The sequence below is a fragment of the Molossus molossus genome, unplaced genomic scaffold (assembly GCF_014108415.1).
Source record: "Molossus molossus isolate mMolMol1 unplaced genomic scaffold, mMolMol1.p scaffold_m16_p_17, whole genome shotgun sequence".
Classification (NCBI taxonomy): domain Eukaryota; kingdom Metazoa; phylum Chordata; class Mammalia; order Chiroptera; family Molossidae; genus Molossus; species Molossus molossus.
This window is the reverse complement of record NW_023425352.1, coordinates 36,509,760-36,537,286: the sequence shown is the minus strand read 5'-3', so window position 1 is coordinate 36,537,286 and position 27,527 is coordinate 36,509,760. Positions and strand designations below refer to the sequence as shown.

Genomic DNA, 27,527 nt, shown 5'->3' with positions numbered 1-27,527 from the left:
GAGACAGGCCAAGGGCACATGCCCTCAGTAGGGAACATTGAGAACCAGCTCCCCGGGGTACTTCTCTCAGCCAGTCTGCCTGGACCAGCCGCTGGAGCTGGATGCCTCGTGTAATTTTTCCGAAAAGGGTGATCTGTACATTTCATGACCACTGACACCTGATTATACTAACCGTATAATTGTTTCTCACAGTTGAGTTTCTAAACGTCTCATCTAAATCGATCTTTATGGTTAGTCCTACTTTATTTATTTATTTATTTATTTATTTATTTATTTATTTATTTATTTATTTTACCCAGATGGGCATAGTTAATGAGACAGTATCAAAATCTTTTCACATGGATAATAATATCATCCTTGTAGTTGGATTTTAAGAAATATTAATCTTACCTTGAATGACTTTTGAAAAATCAAGAAGAACTTTAAAAACTAAAGCTTACACAGTGGAATCAAAGCAGCACCTCAGTTCTAAATGGTAGAGATTTTGTGATCTATATAAAAATTTAGAGGTATAAACAGAAGTAGTATAAAGGTACTTTAGAGCAATTACAGCCTCGTCCTAATCCCTACAATGTTGCCAAACCTTAGAAATTCCTGAACTAGAAAGTGAAAGTACAATGTATTTAATGGGAAAAAATCCAATACAGAGAGACAAAAATGTTAACCCAAATAGACGTTTAAACTTGTGAATTCAATTAAAAAGCGTTCACTGGGGAATAATTCACAATTCACCTTGTCTGAGTGATAAGATATCTAATTAGAAAAATGCTATCAACTTCGGAAATCTTCAGATATGAATTACTAGAAAGATATAAAATGCTAACACTGTTAAAGGCATAACTATACCTTCCTCAATATGTATGTTAAGTATGTGTTTATGTACAAATGTACATATTTATTTATTTGGCTGTTTTGAAGGATAATGATTACATTATCAATCTCTCTAGAATTTGGATCAATGTTTTTTTCATCAAATGATCCCCATTTTCTAAATAATTATCAGTATTAAGAAATGTGAATTGTGCATTCATTTGGATATAATATTAATTAAACAGAAAAATTCAAACTGATCTTACTTTTTAAATTCAAGTATGAATATATGATAACTAATTTATAACCCTGTCAAATTTATGGACAAATAGCAATATTTTAAACAAATAGCAATATTTTGAACCACTAATTAATTACCACTTAGTAATTTCATTGCCTTTCTTTGTTCTTTCATTATAATTAAGCTCTAACTATATGAGAATATTTTAATAAAAATAAAATTTGTGGGTATTTTCCAGACAGTTTAATTTTATGATATGCTATCAGAGTGAGAGTAGTTTGCCTACATAAGGTTAAATAATTCTTGCACAGATAAAATTATTTTTACATTATAGACATACAATAATATTATCTGTAGATCAAACCATATATCAAGTGTATTAGGTTATACGTCTATTGATTACTTCTACTAACAACATCCTTCACTTTTATATCCCTTTATAACTCACAAAGTATTTTTACACATCATCAATTAAATCACAAAAATACCATTTTAAAGGTAAGATCATGAGATAGAGAGGTGTTAAGTCATGGCCATGGTCAATTGGTTAGGAAGCAGAGAGCCAGGAGCAGAACCAATATAAAGAGCTGTTGCCATATCTGTCTTCTAATTGTCTGAATCTGAATTTCAGTGAGTTTGTTTTCTTACTATCTTTAGTTGAAACATGTGAAAGCAAACCCACAAATGCCCAGAATTCACGAGATGCACACACAATTATCTTTACAAAGCCAAGAGTGAACTGAGAAGGATATAACTAATTCCCAAATTGCTTTCCATACTAGTCAATTTTAAGCCTGTGACTAGCATCAACACTGAGTAGAGGAAATCAAAGTTATGCAAAAACTTTAATCAGTGGAATGTCTGAAGTTTAACAGGGAAACAGAAGTAGATCTAAGAATACTTAGGATTAAAAGATCTTTGACTTTTTTAGTACTAGACCATTTTTTTCATCTTCATAGATTATCAAGACAAAAATATATTTTATTTCCTTTGCTTTTAGGTTATTACAAAACCAACCGATCAAGTTCTGCTGCTGAACTATCTATTTACTGAGATATTTTGTCGATTTAATCTTTCAGGTATCCTGTAGCATATCAAATACTAAATTATGTTTACTTAAATTACTTCACTGCGGAAAAGAGGGGAGGATTATACAGATTACAATTTGTAACAAGTGATTTAAAATTTTTGTAAGAAAAAACAAGCTCAAATTACTTCAAATCTTTTTTTTTTTTAAGTCTGTGTTTTAAAGCAAATCATTTTAATAGAGAAACTTGTAATTTGTAATACAGAAATGAGAATTCATGGGATGTGTACTGTCACAATATTCTGAAAACAGTGACACCCAACTTCAAGGTAAACCAATAATGTATTAACACAGGAACATATTTTCCAGACTTCTTATTTTTCACACAATTTCACAAACAACTATTGAACACAACAACCATTCATTCAGAAAGTATTTTTAGTGGGAGAAAGAATGTATTTGCAATCAGTATTTATATTGGACTTTAAAATGACCATTTTCCTTGTTGAGATGATCTTCCATACGAAAGTAAAGGTGCTATGTAATAATTACCTTCAGTGGTTTGCTTCTTTTTCCTAAGTAAATAGTTTCTTCCCATCAGAGTGACGGACTTTGTTAAGTCCAACCAAATATTTGATCTTATTTCTGTTCAAAATCAATTTTTAAATCAAGTTTAAGACCAAAGGAAGAAAAAAAAATGTCACTTACTTTGCTTTAGCTTCTGCATCCTCATAGGCTTTATTAGAAACATCATCCAATCCTCCAATCAAATGCTTGAAAGAGCTGTTAGAGGAAAAACACAGTGAAGATAAGTCCTCTACAAAGCTGTAACAATGACAACCTAGTCAGTGATATAGTGAAACAATGTAGAAGGATCTAATAAAAATTCATTCAAACACTTTATCTAGATACATTATTAAGACACATATTGGGTAATGATACATACTCTATGCCAGCTGGGACCTCTCTGTCATATTCACTTCTATAGTTCCCACACTGAGAACCACATCTGGCAAAAGCAGATATTCAAAGAATTGGGGGAAATCAAGTCTATGGCAGACCAGCTAATATATATCACAAAGGTAATGAGTTGATTATAATAATGAAATAACAACAAGATCTACCAATTATTGAATGCCGAATGTATTCCAGGCACTATTCCTTTCCTTTTTATGAACATATATTAATTCCAATTCTCAAATAAACTATCAAAGATAAGAATCATTAACTCCACTTAACAAAACAGTAAAATAATCTTTGAAGTCAAAACAAAGCAGAAGATAAGAAACCTACTAAGAGGAGAGAATTGTAGAAAAATCAACTCATTCTGGAGAAGAAACTGATTTTTCGCATAAACCAGAAGAGGAATGTATCTGTTTAAACTCAATCTAGTCAATATTTTACTGTGTACCTAGAACTGTGCTCTGACCTACTTTACAGAGTGAAGTCTCCCCTCTTATATATCTATAAAATATCAGAATCAGAACAAAATGAATACACACATGAAATCACTCTAGAAAATTAGTGCGCGCAACTACATATACAGTAACTCCTATGCACACTACATTTTAGCAACCACTGAACTACAATGAATGAAGAAACATAAGGAAACTCTATTGTTTACATAATAATCAGAGCCCCCTCTTACATTGGTCTTATACACCTGATATTGTTCTATGCAGTTTACATGCAGTAACAGATACTTTAATAGTTACAGATATTCTATGATTAAGTATTATCTCCATTTTCTAGATGAACGAGAGGTTAAGAAACTGACCTACAGTCATACAGTCAAAAGACTGATAGGGAAGGAGCGGTCCTTTTCCTTCATGCTCTTAGACCTCTACTACAGCTCCCATCTAATCTGTGTGTCTTAAAGGTAACTACCAATCTCTAGCAATGTCTGATGTGTGTGTGGAGGATTTTAAGTGCTGAAAGAAATTTCATTTTAATTTAAATGTTGTTTATCTTAATAAATGCAAATGGCCTTGTTTGTTATGAGTATTAAACCAATATATGGACACTCAGGTGCTGAAACATAGTAAGATGTTTGCCGATTTAAATTTAGATGTTGCTTAATCCCTTTCACATAAACTCTTTTTAAAAGAACAATAAAAAGGAACTTGACACTCTGTTTAGGACTGACTTGGGTGGGGGTGGAGGGAGTAGCTGTTATTTCAGGCCCTTTAATAATGATCTCATCTGGGAAACGGTAACTAAAGCTGGGTAACTAAGTATTTCTAATATAAAAAGAAAATGGCTAGACAGAGGACCAAGGAATCAAAAATTCTATTTTAGAGTGCCAAGTCTTCTGTAATGAATTGTGTTCATGAATACCAAATAAATAAATACTGAATGAATAAGCAACAGGTAGCAGTCCTTATAAGTTTTTTTAAAAATATACAATTAATGATTAAATAAATGACAAATATAATCTCCACGGTTGAAAATCATGTTTAAACATGATTTTGCTACTGTTCTTTCTATGGTAAAATTTCCCAGCTTCCCATAGAATGCTTTGGTCATTATTTAGAGAAAGCCTGGTTTTAGAGAAACTTTCTAAGGCTAGAGGGTTTATATTACAATGTAAAATACAATATTTCTTTTACTATGAAAAAATATCCTGTGGTTTTCTGTTTTTATAGATAATATAGAATGTAAACAGAGAAAATGTTACTTGTCCAAGATGATTGCATTTGAATAGCATATTCAGAATATTATTTCATTTTCACTATTCCCACTGTCCTTTACAAGACTTAGATATCGAAAATATTTCAGTCTAAAGTATTGTGAAAAAGCACTGACAGAGAGAAACCAAAGAGCAACGGCTGCTAAAACTTCGCTTTTTAAATATACTTGGATATAGGAAAAGACTGATCTTAGACATTTAAAACTGTTGTTTTTGAAAGTTGAAATTGTTTTAAAAATTCCTGCCTTCCTCCTAGTATCTATTTAAGCTAAAGTCATTTTAAGCAGAACAGTATATTATTAAAGAATCAGAGAGGGAACTGATGACAAGTTTGATAAGGATGAAGACTTAGTAACTTCAATAAACTCAGTTAAAACTATGCAGATCACTTTTAAAAAATTAATTTATTTTTGTTACAGATGTTTCTCTTTTTTCCCCAGTGACATCCTCCTCGATCTCCTCCCCCCCCCCCCCCCCCGTTGTCTATGTCCATTGGATATGCATAAGTTCTTTGGTTTATCTCTTCCCACCCCCACCCACCCTCTCTGAGGTTTGTCAGTCTGAACCCTAGTTCTATGTCTCTTGATCTATTTTGTTCATCATATTCCAGAAATAAGTGAGATCATGTGGTACTTGTCTTTCTCTTTTTAAAAATATAGTTTGAGATTTCTATTAGTAAGTACATAAATCGGAAAAGCCTGCATTTGGAAAAACTACACAGAGTTTTAAAAGTATAAACCATCTAATCACAGCAAAGAAGTTAAAAGTAAATTGAGCCTAATTGGGGGTGGGGGACATTTTAGATCTGCTAATGAGCTGTTTATATTCATTTTTGTTAAATTTTATATCAAATTACAAGTATCACATTTAAAATGAATGAACAAAAGAAGTATTTGAAGTATTAATTTTTCGTAAGTCTTAAGGGTCCTTGATTCACAATATAAATTTTCTATGTGGTGCTAATGATCCAATATTTATTTTTTCTTACTATAAGATAAATAGTAAAAGAAATAATATGTACTTACAAAAGACCCCCATATTGATATGATAGAAAATTATTTTTGAAATAAGTTCCCTCTAATTGAGGAACATGCTTTTCATTAAAAATGTAATTGATTTTCTATTACGAAAAAAAATTTAAAACTGAGAGAAGAAATTACTCCTAGTTTCTAACCACAAATAACCACTGGAAAAAAATCTTTATATATTTCTTTTTACCATTTTTTCTGCATAACTTCATTGCTGTAATCATAAAGTAGTTACAATTTAAATCTTGATTTTTAATTTACTCTTATAGCTTAAGTGTATACTTTTATTTTTTAAAAATTCTGTAGGTTATATTTTCACAGCACAATAATAGGTCATTGCATGCACACGTCATAGAATACCTACTTTATCCATCTAGACACACAAACACCAACACACACATGCATATTCAGATGAAGAAGGGGATACGGCAACTATGTATAAAAACTGTTATATTTGTACTCTTGCTTACAGATTAAATATGGAATTTCTTTTCAAAGCAAAATACCCAGTACCATAATCTGGGAATTGGAACCATATGCCCTCTGACAATAATCTTTATTTAGAAAGCAATCCTGGCCAAATATCATTTTTTCAAAATAAGGAACAAATGCATCTTGCATTCTGTTTCCTCAAACAATAAGTCAACCATTATCTTTAACTAAGAGTTTAAGAAAATGTAGACTTTTCAAGCAATATTAATAAGTTCCCAATGACTTTTCTCTTTGTATCCTGCACTAGTCATTGAATAATTTATCTTGCTAAACATAATTGATAGCATTACATAATTTATCACTCCTGGTGCAAGTGTGGACTAATTAGTGTTACATTTTCCCCTCTCACATGCTCTGTAGGAACACCTGCCATCTGTGGGGACCCTCATTAAACAGACATTTGGAAAATTATTACTGTAAGTATCAGATGCCTTTTTAAAATATTTACTCAGGTCCTATGACATTTCTTGAATACTAAAGAAGACTTGTTGTATTTGAACAGGGATTATAAGGAAATGTTTGAAAACTTTAAAAACTGAATGAGCAGAAACCATACAATGTTATTTATCAGTTACTATAACAAATACAGGAAAATCATTAAACTTTTCAAATTCAGGAACAAATTCTATTTTAGAACTGTAAAATAAAATAGTCAATCTCACATATACCCTAGACATAATTTCAGGATAAATAAAGGCAATATTAATGAGCAAAAGACTTGAATGCAGAGCATGTTGGGAGAAAAGCTTACTGCATGTACACGGAGTATGAAGCAGTTTCCTGTTGCTTTCCTTGGGGTGTGAAATCCATTTTAACAAGTCTTGGCAGAGTTCTTTTGAGAAGGTGGGTAAAATGTTATTAGTTAAGGATACTGAGGTATAAAGAGAGCAAATGGAAAATCTCTTTTATATTTAATGCTGGTAGTGTAAACATACTTGCAATGGAGGAGTAGAAAAGAAAGCAGAGATAAAGGAAGGAGGGAAAGAAGGAGGCAGGGAGGGAGAAAGAAGGGAAGGAAAAAATGGAGGGAAAAAAAAAGAGGAGAAATGATGCATCTTTTACATCAAGAATGCTATTTACAATTTTTTTTCTTAAGAAATAACATCAAAGCCCTGACCAGTCAGGCTCAACCGTTAGAGCACTGGCCCATGGACTGAAGGGTCTCGGGTTCAATTCCTGGTCAAGGGCTAGGTTGCAGGTTCGATCCTGGCCCCAGTGAGTCATTCAGGAGACAACCAGTAGATGTGTCTCTCTCACATCCATCTTTCTCTTTCTCTCTCTTTCTCCCTTCCACTCTATCTCAAAATAAATGGAAAAATATCCTTGAGTGAAGATTAACAAAAAAAAAAAAAAAAGCCATTTAAAAGGCTGTTTCTCATTCTAGAAAATGTGCCTGTTTTAGAACATTATAGTGATAGTAACTCGGTGGGTATTAATTTCAGTTACTAAATGTTTTCATGATTAAGCCAAAACATTCTTCTAAGGGAGCTGATTACTTAGTGGTATGTCTAAAAGTGTATAATTTTGTTCTTCAGTTGTGTTATGATGAGACTTCATCTAGAGAGAAACAGGGTATTATTTATTAAAAAGGCAGTCCAAATTTCAGAGACCAGTATTATCATACTGCTAAAATAAAAACAGCATTTATATTTCACTTTACAGTTTACAAAGCACTATTTATATTAATAAATCATGTATATATTCAATAACATATATTAGACAATTTAGTCCTCATGATTTCCCATCATCTATTCCACTATACTTCTTAGAAATCTTGTAAGAAAATGTTTAAAATACAATCTTTTCAAATGCAAAATAGGGTGTTAGAAAAATCTCAAAACTTATTTATAACAATTTTTTCTTGATTACATCCTTAAGATGGTAATCTATTCTTAATAGTTAAAAATTATGTCAAAATGAGTTAAGAGTTGCCCTGGCCAGTTTGGCTCAGCAGTTGAGCGTCAGCTTGTGGACCAGAGAGTCCTGGGTTCAGATCCTGCTAGGGGCACGTACCACAAAAGAACAAAAATGAATTAAGAGTAAAATCTTAAACCAGAAACTATTGCAAATACTTCAACATTGCTAAGCAAAATGCTTGGCAAACATCGTCTGAACTCTTGAAAAAGTGCTCTTAATTTGACAGGTTACAGCTCATTAGACTTTCCTAACCTGAATCTTGGCTAAATACTTTAAAATGTATTTATTTAGCCCTGGCCGGTTTGGCTCAGCAGTAGAGCATCAGCCTGCAGACCAGAGAGTCTTAGGTTCAATTCCAGCCAAGGGCACATACCTCACTGGGCCCTGGTTGAGTCATGCAGGGGGCAACCAATTGCTGTGTCTCTCTCACATTGTTTCTTTCTCTCTCTCTCTCTCTCTCTCTCTCTCTCTCTCCCGCCTTCTCCCTCCCTCCTATCGGAAGATAAACAGAAAAATGTCCTCGAGTGAGGATTAAAAAAATAATAATAATACTGTATTTATTTAAAGGAAATAGAAAGTGACCAAAATTAGTTGGGATACTTGTTACTTAGCTAAGTCCAAGATTTCAGAGGCATTCTTCATTATTTTGGTACTTTGAATCGAGAAAAATCTGTTCATTTACTTTGTGGCTTCAGGTAAAGGCTCTTGTGTTTATTTTTTGTTTGACTGTTTTATTTATAACTAGCACAGTCATACTTATTTGTGGATCATATTATCAAGAACCAAATGAATATGTTTCTTCAGAGGGAGTATGAGCCTCAAATACAGTAAAACCAAACAACATACAATTTCTGTCAATTATATGGATTTATGCCACACCTATTATCTGTAAGAAAAGACTCAGAGTTTATAGCCTTATATTAGAGATAAAAACAAGTAATTATAATACAAGGTAGGAGGTGAACAGTGGTTAGATACTTATTAGAAGGAAGCCTCTAGCATCTATAAAAATAATGTCATCTACTCAAAATTAGTATGATAGTAATTTCAGGGAAAGGAATGACACATTTATGAGCAAATGGTTTTCTTATCAGTGTTTACTTTATTCTGCATATATGTTTATTTTTTCAAGAGAATATTACACACACCAAAGTGTTAGACATTTGGTTGTCTCTGTCTTTCTTTTGTAACAATAATCCTATATCTATCATGGGGATTATTCATTAGGGAAAATTGATGATAAACAATACACATTTAAACCATTCCTTGACTCTAATTACATGCATTGACATTTTAAAATAATGATCCAAATTGGTTTAGTGACCAAAGAAATAAAAAGTTGAGAACTGATTTCAGAAATGCTTTCTATTTATTTACTGTGATATTTGAGGAATAAAATCCTGTACAGTGTGAACCAAGATTGTATGTCTAATATGTCTACATAGTTAGTCTTCTCTAGGGCAGAGCCTTGTTGAGTTGATAAGGCTTCTTATATTCGTCAAACAACATTCTAGTTTTGAAATTTTTTTTACTTTTTTTTTTCTGATCCCAAAGGTAATATGTTGAAATTTTGGAAGGCACTAAAAAACTCCAAGGAATAAAATGATTATTTGCAATTTCACAGCCCAGAGCTAAATGTGAATATTTTGGCATGTAGTCTTCCAGACATTTTTCAATGTGATTTCAAATCATAGTCCAGCTGGTGTGGCGCAGTGGTTAAGCATCGACCCATGCACCAAGAGGTCACAGGTTCGATTCCCAGTCAAAATAAATGCCCAAGTTGTGGGACTGACCCCCAGTGGGGGGCATGCAGGAGGCAGCCAATCAATGTTCTCTCTCATTGATGTTTCTCTCTCTCTCTCTCCTCCTACTTCCCCTCTCTCTAAAATCAAGAAAAAAAATTTTAAATGTTGGAATCATAGTGTTTAAGTACTTATTGGACTTTAGTCCATGTTTGTGCTTATACAATAACTAAATGAAAAATGAAATCCAGTGTAGGACATGCTTGATTATGTAGAAACATCCTATAAGGATTGACTAAATTTCGCAATCTTACTGATTTGCTTATCTAATAATTTTACTATTGCATTCTTGCAATAGTTTCTGGCTTAAGGTTTTATTTTTGACTTTTAATCTTTAACTACTAAGAACATGTTACATTTTAATAAAGAATTAAGAAATCTATAAAGTGTTTTAAAAGATGTATTTTGAGATCATTTTCCTCCAAACCATTATGAATTTGTCAATAGTGTATCTTAAATAGTTATATGCAAATTTCATATATATAATTCAGCCTTACCTAACTATGATTGAATTCAGGAATCTTTGGTAGCTTGTGCTACTCATAGTGTGATTGGTAAACTGTTACTGGTCTGTGGAGAGATTAAGTAGAGAAATATAGAAACTTTTATAGGAATTTGACATTGCTGAGATATCCAAGGGCAATACCAGTGGACTCATATGCTTCAATAGGATACAGATTTGTGTAGGGTACTGTCAAACTCACGAGGTGAGAAACATTGGGTACAAACTGCATGCAAGTCATGCCTGGAAGGGTAATGTGGTAATGTCAAAAGTGTGATATTTTCAGATTAGTTTGCTAATTGTAACCCAGAGTGTACAAAATCCAGAATCTATTTCTAGTATTGAAAGAGAATTTAAATTTCACCATAACTTTACAGGATAAATTGATAGAACTGGCTACCATTTAATGAAAGATTAGTGAAAATAGAACATTGATTGTTCCATCTTGGGTAAAAATAAAAACCAATATCCTAAGTGTGTTGAAATCATTTAAAAAATTACTTTTTCTAGTTCCGACAGGGCTCCTCTTTGAGTCTGGTTTTCCCACATTGAGTGTATGAAACAAATCATAAAACAATTTAGATGCACATTATTCTCTGCAAGTGGCATGGCCATCAATCCAACCTAAATCAGGAAAGTTAGCAAGCAAGACACAGGCACATTTGGCACAGTAAGAATACATATTGACTACACACTGTTCTTAAAAGTGTACCTATTTTCATTAGGACAGAGAACTGTCATTGCACTCATAAATTTTGGTTTTGTTGTGACTGAAAAATAAGTGTAAAAGCCATTCTCTTTCTTACTGCATATACACACTTTCAACAACAATGGGATCATCTGTTGTAATTCTTTCTATCCAGTGATATGTTGGTTCTGATGTTTTTACTGACAGTGAATTTTATGAATGTTTAATCTAATATTTTTTAAAGTGAACAATTATTTTTGTGCCTCTTTATCTGGTTTTTCTAGTAACCTATTTGCATTTTATTTGATAAAACATCTGTCCGTGACGGAATGGACATGAAAACAAAGCAGAGCTGGCTGGTCCTGAGCTCAGATCCTTGGAGAAGTGCTGACCTGGACCAATCGCCTCTCTCCCACTCTCTTTCTCTCCCTTTCTTAATCCTCACTGAGGATATTTTTCCATTGATTTCCAGATAGAGTGGGAGGGAGGGAGGGGGAGAGAGAGAGAGAGAGAGAGAGAGAGAGAGAGAGAGAGAGAGAGAGAAACATCCATCGATATGTTCCATTGGTTGTCTCCCACAACCCTGGGGATCAAACTGCAATTGAGGTACATGCCCTTGACCCTCATCAAACCCAGAACTCTTTGGTCCAGGGGCCAATGCTTTAACAGCTGAGCCAAACCGGCCAGGGTCCCACCCTGTCTTTATGTCCCATGCTGAATGCCACCTGACACCTTGCGGTTGCCTTTTCAGAGTACTTCTTGCACAGTTCCGAAACTGGTGGTGTTTTGGTCAGTCCCCTTCACTACACAATGACCTCTTTGATGTCTGGGTTTTTCTTCCCATGTGTCCCTAGTGCTAGTGAAGTCTCTGCACACAGAATATATTCAATGAGTGCTTATTAAAGGGCTTAATGAATTATTTAATCAATTTCTATAAGTGCTTATTAAAGAACTCAATGAAGTATTTATTGTATAAATTGCTATAACTCCTAAAAGTATCTTTAGTCTATAAATTTAATTACCCTATATTTGTTTTATTAAATATGGAAATCCATTAAATTCTTTATTTTTAAAAGGTAAAATACTGAATGGCATATTATAGAATTTATAGCTACAAATAATACATTTTAATATGTGAACACAACTGTAATATAAAACAATTATAAGAAGTACAGTTACATAAAGAATAGAGTACCTGGCATCAGAACAGGTAAGCACTGAATACGTCAAATCCATCACCATACATTTGGCTACTCTACCATACATGGTAGTCAAGAAAGTCAACACAAACACATAATCTGGGCACAGGCTGATTTACTTCAGCTAATGTGGAAAGAGGCCTGGGAAAAGGAGGAGGGGAAAGGGTTTTCCTGGATGAAGTTTTTTCTCCAACAGGCCAGGGTCTCTACTTTCTCCATCATCTCCTTTATTTTGGCACGAATGTGAGAGAGCGGGGTCTCATGGCATGTTGGCCTCTCCCTGGTAAGAATACCTGAAAAGAACACCTCTCGTATTCTTTTTTTTTTTTTTAATTTGTTTTTGTTACAGATTATTTCTCCTTTTCCCCCCATTGATACCCTCCTCCCCATTCTCTCTGCCCCAGCCCCAGCTTTGCTATCTATGTCCATTGGTCATACATACATACATATATAATTTCTATGGTTTATCTCTCCCCTCTCAACACCCCACTCCCCTGAGGTTTGTCAGTCTGTACTCCACCTCTATGTCTCTGAGTCAATTTTATTTATCAATTTGTTTAGTTCATTATATTCCACAAATCAGTGAGATCATGTAATATTTGTCTTTCTCTACTTGGCTTGTTTCACTTAGCATAATACTCTCCAGGTCCTTCCATGTCATCTTAAAAGATAAGAGATCGTTCTTTCTTACAGCTGCATAGTATTTCATTGTATACATGTACCACAGCTTTTTTATCCACTCATCTACTGATGGAAACTTGGGTTGTTTCCAGATCTTAGTTATTGTAAATAGTGCTGCTGTGAACATAGGGGTACATACATTCTTTCTGATTGGTGTTTCAGGCTTCTTAGGGTATATTCCTAGAAGTGGGATCACTGGGTCAAATGGCAGTTTAATTTTTAACTTTTTGAGGTAACACTATATTGTTTTCCATAGTGGCTGCACCAGTCTGCATTCCCACCAGCAGTGTACTAGAGTCCCCTTTTCTCCAGAACCTCGCCAACACTTGTTTGATGATTTGTTGATGGCGGCCATTCTGACAGGTGTGAGGTGATACCTCACTGTTGTTTTAATTTGCATCTCTCTGATGATTAGTGACATTGAGCATTTTTTCATGTCTCTTGGCCCTTTGTATATCCTGTTTGGAGAAGTGTCTATTTAATTCCTCAGCCCATTTATTAATTGGGTTCTTTGTCTTCCTTTTGTTGAGTTGTATGAACACTCTATATATTTTGGAAATTAATCCCTTATCTGATGCATCATTGGCAATTATGGTCTCCCATATAGTGGGTTCTCTTTCCATTTTGATGGTTGTTTTTTGGCTGTGCAAAAGCATTTTAGTTTGATGTAGTCCCATGTGTTCATTTTTTCCTTTGTTTCTGTTGCCTTAGGTGATGTATCAGTAAAAATTCTGCTGCGTATGATGTCTGAAATTTTGTTGCCTACATTTTCTTCTAGAATTTTTATGGGTTCATGAGTTACATTTAAGTCTTTTATCCATTTTGAGTAGTTAATTCTTGTGTATGGTGTAAGTTGTTGGTCTAGCTTCATTTTTTTGCAAGTAGCTGTCAATTTTTTCCAATACCATTTATTGCAGAGACTGTCTTGATTCCACTGTATACTCTTGTCACCTTTGTCAAATATTAATTGAGCAGATTGTCTTGGGTTCATTTCTGGGTTCTCTGTTCTGTTCCACTGGTCTATATGCCTGTTCTTGTGCCAGTACCAGGCCTTGTAGTATAACCTGAAATCTGGTAATGTGATTCCTCCTACTTTGTTCTTCTTTTTCCAGATTGCTGTGGCTAATATCAGGAAGTCATTCTAGATCAGTGCTCAGCAAACTTCTGCCTAGGAACCAAATCTGGCCCATGTTTTTTTGTAAATAAAGTTTTATTGGAAAACAGCCACATTCATTCTATTATATATTGACCATGGCTGCTTTTACATATAAGGGCAGAGCTGACTAGCTGTAACAGAAACAACACAGCCTGCAAATCTGAAAATGTTTACTTCTGGCCCTTTACAGGAAAGGTGCAGACCCTTGCTCCAGATTGTCTTCTCCTCATCCAATTCTAAGTCCTATAATTCTAACTTCAATAATCTGAAATACGTCCCCCTTTTTCTATTCCCCTTTGGTTCCAGCCACCTTTCTCTCTCTCGGGAATTCTGTAACTGCCTTTTCTTTAACCACCACCCTTGTCCTCACACAGTGGACAGGTAATCAATCTTTTAAAAACAAGTCAGGTGACATCACTTCTCTACAATCTCTCTGACTGATTTCTCTTACTGAACTGCCTCTGACTTAGACTATATCAAGCTTGTATTTGCCTCAGGGCCACTGTCCTGTCTGGAATGTTCTTTCTCTAAATCTTTTCATGGCTTTTTCTTAATGTCATTTACATTTCAGCTTAAGTGTGTCTTCTTGAGACAGTCTTTCTCTGGCCTACCACTGCAAAGTAGACTTTGTCCCGAAAATGTGCTGCTGTTATTCTGTCACTTTAATCTATTTTATTTTCATCCCAGCACTTACCTCTCGCTAAAACCTACTTGGTTTAAATGTCTGTCATCTTTCCAGGATTAGAATTAAGTTTCATGAGATCAGAAACCTAATCTATCTTATTCATCAATAACTCTTTAGGAACTAGACTATAGCCTTGTGTGTAACAGAAATTTGAAATAAATTAATGAGAAGACGAGTGGACTTATTCATTCACTGACTCATTCACACTCCTGTGTGACCAGGAGGAGAGAGGCAAACGCATAAGTCCTCTGAAGCAAAGTTGTACTTAAAATGAAAGGTATATGAGTTGAAAGTCTAGTGTGCCTCTTTAAGAATCCATCCATATAAATGGTTAACATCTAAAACAAAAGTTTAAACTATCTAAATTGTGGGTCCTAATGAAGACATACATTGGTAAAATTATGAGTGAAATGATTTGGAAATACTTAGTAATGTATCATTGAATTATATATAGGACATTAAATGAGGGTAATGATTTTAGACTATAATGGAATCTATATTCATGAATCCCAATTGCAATTAAAGTGGAAGAAAGGATCTAAAAATGTAGCATAACTTTCATTTCAATTAAAAACTGAAGGAATTAGACAAATCTCATGTGATAGTTTAGGCTTTTAGGGTATAGAGGGAAATACGCTTCTAAGTATAGATTGCCCTAATATGACAAATTTGTTTCATTTTCCTTAAGGAAAAAAACCTTCCAACTCTTCTTAAATCAGATAATTCATGCTGTAGACAGATTGCTTGTGGCTGACCAATTATTTTAAGTGTCAGAAACTCTCTTTACCTTAACTATACCAAACATATACTAACAAAGTAGACATTATACATTCCTTTTTCTGTCATCGATTTTCCGGTCCAAAATACCACTGTTTTCCCATGAAAACCAGTGATGATGTTTTATATATAACTAATTAACTTGTTTAAAATAATCCACTTTTCTTAAAGGAAACAAAATACCAACAGTAAATTATTTAATTCTTCTCAGAATGTAATAGATTCTCAATTCTAAGACAATTTTGATGTCCATTTTCTCAGTAAGAATACACAAACAGATGTTCGACTTTTTTTTCTCCAGATTTTCCTATTCTTAAAGCAGGATCTGTGGTAACAGTGAATAGTTAATCAATTAAATTTTTTCAAGCTTATCTACTTAGAAATTATTTCAAATGTATAAATCAATATAATAGACAAAATTCTTTCTAAATTGTCTAAAAATAAACAGGCCACCTTTATTAAAAACAATAGAAATCCAGAGCTGATACACTTTAGTTTATGTAGCCATATCAATTCTGTAAGTTTTTAGTTAAAACAATCAACAATTTTGTAATGGATAATTTAGAAATGGACTCTAGAAAACTTTGGCTAAGGAAAATGGCATGGAACATAAAATACTATGGAAGTCACTAACTGTTTCTTATAAAGCAAATTAGGAAAAAAATGCAAAGATTCCACAAGAAATCTCTTAAAATATTTTTTTTAGTATACTTATTTTTGCCCCGCAACTCTTTGAAACAAAGACAACGTTCATCCGTAACATTTTCACAAAAATCAACCTATCACTGGTGTTTAAATTCAGTTCTCATTATGTGACTGGAAAGGGAAATAAAGATGTTACAAAAAAAAAATCATTAGAAGCTAAAAGATAAATGTATTTTTATCATCATGAAATGCTTGAGAACCTAATAACAACAAAAATATAAACAAAACATGAACGTAATAACCAGTATGTGCTAGGAATTGTACAAACTATTTTACAGGAATTGTTCCTGTTTTACAGATAAAGCAATTAAGGATAAGACAATTAAGTAATTTACCCAAGGTCACATGGCTAGAAAGTGTCAACACTGGGATTGGAATGGAAGCAACCTGACCGAACCATTACAGCATCTTTATCTTTCAATATGGAAAGATGAAGCCTAATAGCTGGTGATAGGATTTGAGATCAAATATTTGCTCTCTCTCATCCTGTGTTCATGGGCAATGGAATTCTTTAAGAGACATACTTTTTATTTTAACAGATCGTCTTATTTCTTCTATTGCATTATAGCTATAGAAATTCCCATTAGGAAGTGTATTCATCTGCTAGGGCTGCCATAACAAAATGCTACCATCTGGGTGGCTTAAACAACAGACATCTATTTCTCACAGTTCTGGAGGTTTAGCATCCAAGATCGAGGTCCCATGTGTGCACCTCCTGGGGTCTCAGACCTTTTGGATTAAGGCTCAACCCTTATGACTTTTTAACCTTGATTACCTTGTAAAGGCCCTATTTCCAAATACAGCCACATAGGTGTTGGGGTTCAACATATGAATTTAGAGGACATAATTCAATTTATAACAGGAGGTTTCATGAAGACATATTAATGATAATTTAGAAGATACATCTTATATAGCTGAGCCATTTAAGAACGTTTTCAGTTATCATTTTTGAGAGGTTCATGAAAAGTTATATTCTTGGTATCCATTTCTTTCCCTGGACCTAAAATATAGTGACATTTTCATTACATTTCTCTCCTGGAGGAAGCACCCCACCTCCTTCTAAAGCAAATCCTCTTTTTATTATTCCTGACACAAACTCCGTCCTCTCTTTTCTCTAGACGGGTGCTCCATCAGCTATAATATTTTCTATTATTTCGTTGTCTCCTTGTAGACTTTCCCTTCCTTTCAGTCTATTAACACGATGGTTTCTCCAAACCTAAAACATAGAACTACCCTTTGTGACCAAATAGCCGGTTTGAATAAACGGAATTTCCTATCTCTTATCCGCATTTTCAATTTAATTCTTCACTTAGTGCAACCTGGCATTCTTTCCCGTATTTCTTTTCTTTTCATTACACACAGTAATCATTCATCTGTTGTTAATCCCAGGCATCTTTTCCCAGGTTCCATCCCGGTGACCTGTCGAAGATTCATGGCCCTGCTGACCATGTTCTCTGGTCATAGCCAAGGAAGGAGAAATTTGGTGTATTGCACTGAGTAACTCTTATCTTCCCTGATGTTTCAGTTTCCTTCTCTTCCTTCCCCTCCTGTGTTACATCCTGGCATATGTCACACACACCTCTTCCTCTATCCCTTAAAGATAAACAGTTACCCAAATTGTAGAGTTGGCTGACTTTCTCCACTTGGTTGACTTATTTTCTTAGAGAGTTATTGTTTTTGACATGTTCAGTCTTGTCTTTTACGTACATTAGCTCATTGAAACTTCACAACTCGATGAGGAAAATGGAATTATCCCTCCTTTGTAGAAAATTTACAAGGAATAGTATCAAACTCAGCACTACTGACATTGGGACCAGATCATTTTTGTTGTAGGGCCTGTCCTGTTCATTGTAGAATATTTAGCAGGATTCCTCTCCTCTAATCATTAGATGCCCTTAGAAAACCAAGTTGTGACAATTAAAAAAAAATGGCACTAGATATTGGCAATGTCTCCTGGTCGAATACATGAAACAAGAGAGCAGGCTTAGAGAGATTATAGAATTTACCTGAGACCACAGCACAAGAAAATGGTAGATCTGGGATTGATCCCAGGTAGTCTGATGTTTGCTTGTTCTTACATCATACCCTAATTACATTTTTCTTCAAGCTCTCTGAGAAAATATTACTTTCTCAAAGATTTCAGTTAGGATCCCCGGAAAAATGACTTTCAAATCTGCATCTTTGTCCTTGAATTCTCGGGATCCATACTGTGATCATTTTGCTCAGCATCATGTGTGTTTCTCACCAGCACCACAGAATCAGTTTAGCCTAACTTCATTAACCATCTTCCATCAAGACTTAAGCTAAGCTCCTTGTCTCCCTTAATCATTATCATGGACCCATTGTCGCAGGCCAGAAGTCTTGGTTTATGTATGACTTTCCCTTTGACCCAAGTTCACCAAGTCTATCTTTGTCATCTCTCCTGAACCTGCTCTTCCTCTTCATTTCTATTTCCACCGCCTTATTCAGACTACAGACACTGCCTCACCTCAGGAGTCTTCATCTCTCTTCCTCAATCTCTCCCCCTCTTCTCTTTTAAAACAATTACTTCAACAGTTAACACTTTGCTGGTATAAAACAAAGCTTAAAGAGGGTCTTGGGGTCAGACATCCCCGGAATTCTAGTCCTGCTACATGGCTTTGAAAAAGTCATTGAGCCTCTGTGATCCTCGGTTTCCTTTTCTGGATTTTCAAAAATGTCATTCTTTCCCACAGGAATGGTGAGGACCAACTGAGGTGAAAGAGTATTAAAATAAAGGCATCATGCCAGGTTGCTCAGAATCCATACATCTGCAGCTCTGATCTCGTCCCTTCTTCTTCACCTCTGACCACATTCTGTATCATCTATAAACTGGGACCTTCTCACAACATCATTTTAGGTCCATATTTTAGTCACTTGGATAATTTCCATTTTCTCTGTGTGCCCTTCCTGTCCAGGTACCTTCTGAAATTTTAGAACAAGGATCTTTGATCTCTTTTCTACTCTCACAATTTCCCAAAGCCTTTTACACGAGTTCATTCTTTTCCAGCACAAAGAAGCAATTGCAAAACAATGAACAATCTTCCAAGTTTTAATTGTCAATAACTAAGTTCTAAACATCAATTATAAGAGAAGAATAAATGTCAAACCCACTCATCGGGGATGGTGACATATTTCATGCCCTGGGCTGATCTACCCCATCATGCCTTTTAAGATTATTTCTGCCAAAAAGTCAAGCTGATCAGAGTGCAGTGCAACAGATGTTCTCATACATTGCCACTGGAGAGTGAACTGTACCATGACTAGAGACAACTTAAACACACGCATATCCTTAGAACCAGTAATTCCACTATTGAGTAGTTCCTCCTCCTTCTGAAGAGGTACAAAGGTATATGCAAATAATTCCTTAGAAAATAAAAAATTAATAATACCACATCAAAGTACAACTAAGAAACTAAAAAGACAAAGAGACTCAGATTATACTCGTGAGATGTTTTTGTTAACATTGTGATAGGATAATGAGATGTAATGGACTTTGAAAGCAGAGAGAATTATGTTCAAACTAATTTCTCTCCTTATAGGTCATGTTTTGTGACATGATACTTTGGTTGTCTGGAGCCAAGTTTACTTTTAAAATGGAGGAGGAAAAGTATTCTTTGCATGTTTGCTAGGAAAGTATATATGTACGTATATATACATGTATGTATATATCATCAATCTACCAATATCAATTAGCTTTATGATTGGCACATATGTTCAATAAATGACACTGTAAATTTGTCTATCTGTATATCTAACTGTACCTACCTACCTCTATGTGTGTATGTGCATCTATGTGTGTGTTTACATGTGCATGTATGTATGTGTATATATATATGTGTGTGTATGTGTATATATGCGCTGCTCTTGTATGTAAACAAAGTAGGAAAATAGTTTAGACAGCATAATCACTCTCTCTATTTAAGAAGATATACTAAATATTAACAATAGTTACCTTGAATGTAAGTATTATATTTTTTGTGCTTTCCAATTTTTCTCAATGAACAATTATTACATTTATAACACCTGACACTGACTATATAAAAATGTAAAAAAAAAAAACCCAAAAAACAGAGAGAAACAAGTCAACCCTGTGAGAATTATATAACATAAATAAGTTGTCCATCGAGATGAAAATGTGTTATCTCTAGTTCATCTAGGATACCATCACCCTTCCCAACTGCCAAATCCTGATTTGCCTTTACTAGATTGGATTCTGGTTTAACATTAGTTCAATTATATGATTGTTCCAGGGTGGTACATAATATGACCCCTACAGTTCATCCAAACTAGTAATTCTGAAAGTTCCTTTTTTGTAAGTAAAGTTTAGTTTGGGAATCGAGTTCTCTGTTACTGTAGCTGATCCTAATCCAAGTCATGCATCTATGCTATCTATGTGTTACAAAATGAGTACCAACTGCTAGATATATTGAAAAGGAAAGGAAGTCTTAGATCTCCGCGACCCAGCTGGGCCTGTAATGGCTGTCTCACCAGGGAAGTGTGCCTACTCAAGTAAGCAAAAGACTTTACCAAAAAAGCAATATGAGTATCTAAAGCAGAATTCAACTTTCAAACTTAATGATAACACCGTTGATTTTTAAACTGATGGTTAAGTTTCTGTCAGACATTAATCATGATTCTTTAGTTGGTGGGAGCATGGTCCTATACAGCAAAAGGTGGCGGGTTAGATTCCTGCTCAGGGCACATGCCCAGGTTGCAGGTTTGATCCCAGTCAGGTGCGTGCAGGAGGCAACTGATCCAAGGTTCTCTCTCACATCGATGTTTCTCTCTGTCCCTCTCTTTCTCACCTTTTCCTCTAAGATGAATTTAAAAAAATAAATTAATCATGGTATCTTCCCCGTTTTGCTTTATCTCATGATCCACTCCCCAAATAAAAAGCCAAAAACACTATACAAAAGACTTTTAAAGTGAATTTTAAATAAGAAATTTCACCCTGGCCAGTTTGGCTCAGCAGTTAGAGTGTCGGCCTGCAGTCCGGAGAGACCCGGGTTCGGTTCCCGCTAAGGGCATGTACTTTGGTTGCAGTTTGTCCCCGGCCCTGGTTGGTCGTGCAGGTGGCAGCCACTTGATGTGTCCCTTCACGTCGATGTTTCTCTCTCTCTCCCCCTTTCTCTCTCTCCCTCCCATTCTATCTGTACAAAAAATGGAAAAATACCCTCGGGTGAGGATTAAATAAGAAATTTCAAATATGACCCTTTTCCTTGAAGAAATTAGGATTGATTTTTCAGATTTGGAACCAAAGTTTTCTCAGCTTTTTTTATTCTCTCATACAACTGGTTTATGAATTTCAAAGACCTTGCTGAATCTCCAAAGAAAATTTTTTTAAACATACAATGAAAAAAGTTGTAAGCCTCAGAAATATAGCTGGTTTTAAGTATTTACGGGAAAAGTGAATTCTTCATTCACCAGTGTAAAACCAAACAATCATTGTAATTAACAAAACCAAAACATGCATTGTGATATTTTACAACTGATTAACTGTGAACTCCATCATCAATTTCCATTTATTGTGTAATTATCAGGGGAAAATCACACCCATTTCTAACTGCCAATGGAATTCTCCATCTGAATATCTGAATACCATGTAAGCAGTTTGAATTTACAGTATCCATAACTGAATTAACCAATTACTTCCATCTCAACCTGCTGTATCTCCCACTTTTGATCTGTTATAGACAGACATCTCCCAAGTCTCCCAAGATGGAAGCAATTCTCTCCTACCTTCCACATTTATTTCCCCAGAACTGCTTTAGAGAAATATTTAGACTCTTAAACTCTAGTGAACAATCTGTAGAGCTGGACTTAGCAATCCATCTTCCATTCCCTTCTTAAAAAATAAATACAAACTGTAGTAGCAACAGCCCTCTGTTGCTTCCTTGTTGCCCAGAGGATGAAATCCATATTCGTTCCATTTGAGATATTAGGGGATTTCTTTATAATTTGTCCCCATCTTTTCCTTCCAACAATATCTCCCAGCACGCCACCTGACTGACTGTTCAGTTTCTTAATCCACAAACCCTCTCTATTTTTTTTTTTGACATATTCTACTACTGTACAGTGGCCTTTCCAAATTCCAGGTCTGTGTGTATGCCCCTCCCTCAGCAGCAGCTGCCTTCACCCACGCTGTTTTACTGGTAAAATCCCTGCTCAACTTAAAGACTTGACTCACATATCACTTGGTGCTGCGGGTCCTCTGGGACACTGCAGGCAGAACACCTTTCTCCACCTGCAGCTCTCCCTGCGTTTTGTTCGCACTGGAAAGGTTTCTCAGGTTGATTTTTTAACGCATCCGTTTTGGAGTTACTCCAAGTCAGGCAAAAACATTGCTATGTATTCTTATAGCTCTGAATCTCAGAATAGGTTTTGGTTTGGAATCTGTTCTGTCAGCTCCAAATTCACCCTTTTTGACTGCTCTGTAGAAAAGGATCTGGGCCATTTCAACTTATTTTCTTTGTCACCTGTCGCTGGAACTTTGTCAGCAGAAGACAGCGGCAGACGCTGCAAGGCTGAAGGGTTTTACTTTCTGGTTCCAGTGTGCTGCTTGCAACGTCTCCAGGGTCTGGCTCCTTCAGTGGAGACAGCACTGCCCAGCGGCTTCCTGAGCAGCCTGCCCGGGGGCGTTTCATGCTTCCCTGCAACAGCTTCCCTGGAGCCCCGGGGGAAGAATTCTGGGGCTCTACTGGCATCATAGCACCTCGCGACCACTGCATGCCCTGCCGTGTCCTCAGTTCGGGTGATTTTGTCCCCAGGGGACATTTGGTAATGTCTGGAGATCATTTTAGTTGACAAAATGTTGGGGGTAGGGCTATGAGTTTCTAGTGGGTAGAGGTCAAGGTGCTGCCAAACATCCTATAATGCTCAGAGCAGCACCCTACAAAAATACATCTATCTGACTCCAAATGTCAGTAGTGCCAAATTTCAGGAACCCTGCTCCATAGCAAGGTCTAGTTCTTTGTCCTGGGCAGGTAGAGGGTGGAGAGGGGGACGGGGAGATTTTCCCCGAGTGCTCTCTCATGGGCCTAGTTTAGTGACTACTGTACTCCTTATATCTCCTATTTCTTTTTTTTCCTCCTTCCCTTTATTGATTTTAGACAGAGAGGAAGGGAGAGAAAGATAGAAACATCAATGAGAGAGAACATCAATGAGGAGAGAATATCACCTTCTGCATGCCCCCCACTGGGGATTGGGCCCACACCTGGGCATGTGCCCTGACTGGGAATCAAACCAGCGCCCTCTTGGTGCATGGGTCGATGCCCAACCACTGGGACATACCAACTGGGCTATATCTCCTATTTCTATATCCTCTAGTGTTCTCTTGACTTCTTAGTAGCTAATCCCTTGTGACTCCAATCCCCTTTTTAGTTGCTAATTTTTTGTAATAAACGTTTCCTGTTCAGATCACTGTGTGTTGTCTCTGTAGTGCTCAGACCCACACAGCACTAGTCATTCATTCATTCCAGCAGATGCTCAGTGAGTGCTTGCGCTGCGTACTTCCTGACACTGCGCCAAGCACTGAGGATGCAGCAGAGAACAGAACACACGTGGTCTGTCCTCCTGGTGTAGTTCATGAGCTAAAACAGGTGAATGGGTGCTGTAGATGCCTGGTAGCAAGTAGATGATGGCACAGAAAAAGCAACTCATTATATAAGTTCAAGGGCGTCAGAGTCAAGGCCCCATTTATTTTGATGAAATAAATGAACTTAAAGTAATAAAACTGTCCTTTTAATTCAGTGATTCCAACTACTGGGCCAGATGGTAAGGTTTTGATGCAGTGAGGTTGGTAGCTGTTTGAAAGAGCATTTGGACCTCAAAGATTTTACCCACTAATGTTTTTGCTTAGCAGAATTCATTTCAGATTTAATTCACCAACTATATTTTAACTCAATTCATAAACCATCAACTTCTTCTTTATCAGGTGGACATTTTTTGTAATATCATTATATTATTTATTTCATGATTCTAAGCTTCTTAAAGTCAATGGTCTCTTTTTATGCATTTCTATTAATCCATATCCCCTCTATGACATACTTTTCTCATATTTCAATTTATAAATTGGGAAGAGAGGCCCTGACCAGATGGCTCAGCTGGTTGGAGCATCCCCCCCATACTCCAAAAGGTTTCTGGTTCAACTCCTGGTCAGGACACAGATCTAGGTAGTGAGTTCATATGGGGCGCATGTGGGAGGTAACAGATCGCTGCTTCTCACATTGATGTTTCTACCTCTTCCCCCTCTCCCCCTTATTCTCTTTCTAAAAACCAATAAACAAACATATTCTTATAGTGAGGATAAAAGAAAAAATATTGGAAGAGAGGTTATTCAAAGTCTCATTAAGTTCTAAAATACTCAGATATCACAAATGCATTAGAATACAAGAATGTGGATGCATTTACCTTGATTACTTCTTATGTAACACGGTGATTTGAGTGTACCCGACCCTTCTGGGCCCAATTTCCTCCCCTGTAAAATAAAGCTGAACTACCGCAGAGGTTAGCAAACTACTGCCCTTGGGCCAAACGGCAGAGTTAATCTTTTACAACAAAGAACTGACCACAAAACAGGAAAATATTCACTCTCTTGCTTTTTGTAGAAAAAGTGTGTCAAGCTCTGGTCTGTAAGGTCCCTCTTATTTCTCCTTCTCTAGAATCTGCTATGACTTTCTGACTAATCCAGTCTCCATCTAAATTTTTTAACAGTGCTTCTTAAAGAAGGTGCGAAAAATGATGAATTGCTCACCAACACAGTAATGACATGGGACTTCTTTTATTTTGAACAGAGTCCATAGGTGACCAAAGAGAACTGTGAGAATGTTCTACGGGGTTGTGATTTAACAGATCAGAGTTGGGGACTATACATCCAACAGAGATAAAAATAATATTTAAATATTTGCCTTTAAACCTCCAAAATGGTAGATGTCTGAGTGGATGACATATGGCAAGTAACCATTAAGTTCTAGTTGGGTGAATAAAGCCAGAGACTGGACCTTTGCAAAGAGTTCTCCCGTCAGTGATGTTCTGTATCATTTCTTTAGGGACTTTAGGAGAAGAGTCTACCATTTTAAAGCATCATACCACTTTCCATGACTTTAAACAACAAACACCGTCTCTGGATAGGTTCCTTTCCCAGTGGAAATGTGCTTACTTTATAGCTAGATCATGCTTGCTCAGTGCAATGCTATCATTCAACTCGCATCATTAAACGGAACCAATATAATGTCTCCCTTTCTTCTAAACTTCTGGATTTTATCTCTCCTGCTTAGTGTGTGTGTGTGTGTGTGTATTTTTTTATAAAGCACACCAATCAATAACAGCTCCATAAATAAGATAAGTCCAAATGATTGCAGCTGACACCATTCCTCATGAGGCATATTTGCTTTCTTGTGATCACTCAGCCAATATCCTCACATCACCCCAGATTTCATTCTGGAAAATGAACCTAAATAAAATCCGCTTAGGCTATAGGAAAGGCTGAGGCTGTGAAATATTTTAAGTTTATCGCCCCATCAGTTAAGTAGTGTGGCTACAGGTAATGTCACGCATGGAGTCCCTACAATCCTATTACGGGGACACAGAATGGCAGGCTAAAGACAAGGGCACAGGTGATTTAGATGGGGCACATACATGGGGTGCATAGGCCTTCATAAGACTGACCTGGTTGGTGGGGTTAAAATGGTGCCTGAAAGATTCTGCTGTAGCCCAATTTTTCTCTTACCATCCTTACCCTCTTCCCTGCTTGTCACCTGAAAATTCTAAAATCTTTTCGTATTTTCATGATTTTTTGGTCTGTAGGAGTGTGTCATTAAAATGCAAATAACTCTTGCAGAGAGCCACCTTCATCTCTAATTAGCTATTAGCCAAATGAATACAAAGCCTGGAGTGAAATCCTAGAGAATACAAGAATGAAATTAAATGCAGGGATCAAAAACAAAACATCGCGGTGTGTGCATGGAGGCATGCAGTGTTTATGAAAGAGTCAAATGAAGAAAATAAGGGGGCTTGGGAAAAGGGGGTACAAGGGGGGAAAGCAAGGAGCCAGAGGGCAGCCGGACGACCAACACGCAGGGCACGTCACATCAATATTTTCATGTATTTGCTTTATTTAAAAGACAGCCTGCCCTGGCCGGTTTGGCTCAGCAGTTGGAACATCGGCCTGCGGACCAGAGAGACCCGGGTTCAGTTCCCACTAAAGGCACGTACCAAAAATAAAAATAAAAAAAATGAAGTCAGCCTGAGCACAGCATGGAGGAAGAGCAGGACGGGCTCCTGGGGGCCACACCCGATTCTTTCCTAGTGGTTAAGTCGGAGCTCAGCAAACTGACTCACTGGCCAAATTCAGCCTGTTGTCAGACCCTTAGCTAAGAATGTGTTTCTCTATTTTTAAATAGTGAAAATAAAAAGCCTTAGAGGACGAAAACTACTTCTTGCCACGTGAAAAATAAGAGGACATTCACATCTCAGGGTCTATCGACAGAGCTTTGTTGGAACGCAGCCAGTGTCATTTATTTATGGGAAGTCTTTGGTTGCTCTGGCTCTCCAACAGCGGAGTTGAGTAGGTGCATCAAAGACCACTTCCCCCTCAGAGCATGAGATACCCTGCATGGCCCTTCACAGAAGAAACGTTCCTACCCCTGCTTTCAGCTGCAAGGCTTTGCTTCACACTTGCATGGCCTCCTCAGGAAGTACAGCTGCACCCCACTTAACGCACTACGTTTCTTGGGCAGGTTAGTGATCATGTATCTTCCCTGAGCACGTGCCACAAGTTAGGTACCAGCCCCAGGCTTTTGATAGGATTCCTCAGTTACAGTTTGATTTTTTTTTGTTGTTGTTGTTAAGCTGTGCATCCAGTATCTGGTGGGAAGTCCACAATCTCTCCTACGAGTATGGAAATGTGCTTCTTGAGTCCTAGACTCCAGCTGTCTTCTCCATATTTATGTTACATACCTCTGAAAGTAAACATATGCTGCTCACAGAGAAAAAGGGCTAAATCCAAGGCACGTCTATGCCTTTTGTAAGAAGAGGAAAGAAAGATGTACTGAGTGCTCACTACACATCTCGTGCTGTCCGTGGATGTGAAATGGAGCTTCAGATACAT

The 27,527-nt window shown here is 36.2% G+C and overlaps 1 protein-coding gene across 2 annotated transcripts in view; it reads right to left on the bottom strand.

Annotated features, from left to right (window-relative positions):
* PRKG1 (protein kinase cGMP-dependent 1) overlaps positions 1 to 27,527 on the bottom strand; it is a 1,169,747-nt gene that overhangs the window by 112,706 nt on the left and 1,029,514 nt on the right. For both annotated transcript variants that reach the window (XM_036265967.1, XM_036265966.1), the window contains exon 9: positions 2,787 to 2,861. In XM_036265967.1, coding sequence (XP_036121860.1) covers positions 2,787 to 2,861 — 75 coding nt within the window. The remainder of the gene's footprint in view (positions 1 to 2,786; positions 2,862 to 27,527) is intronic.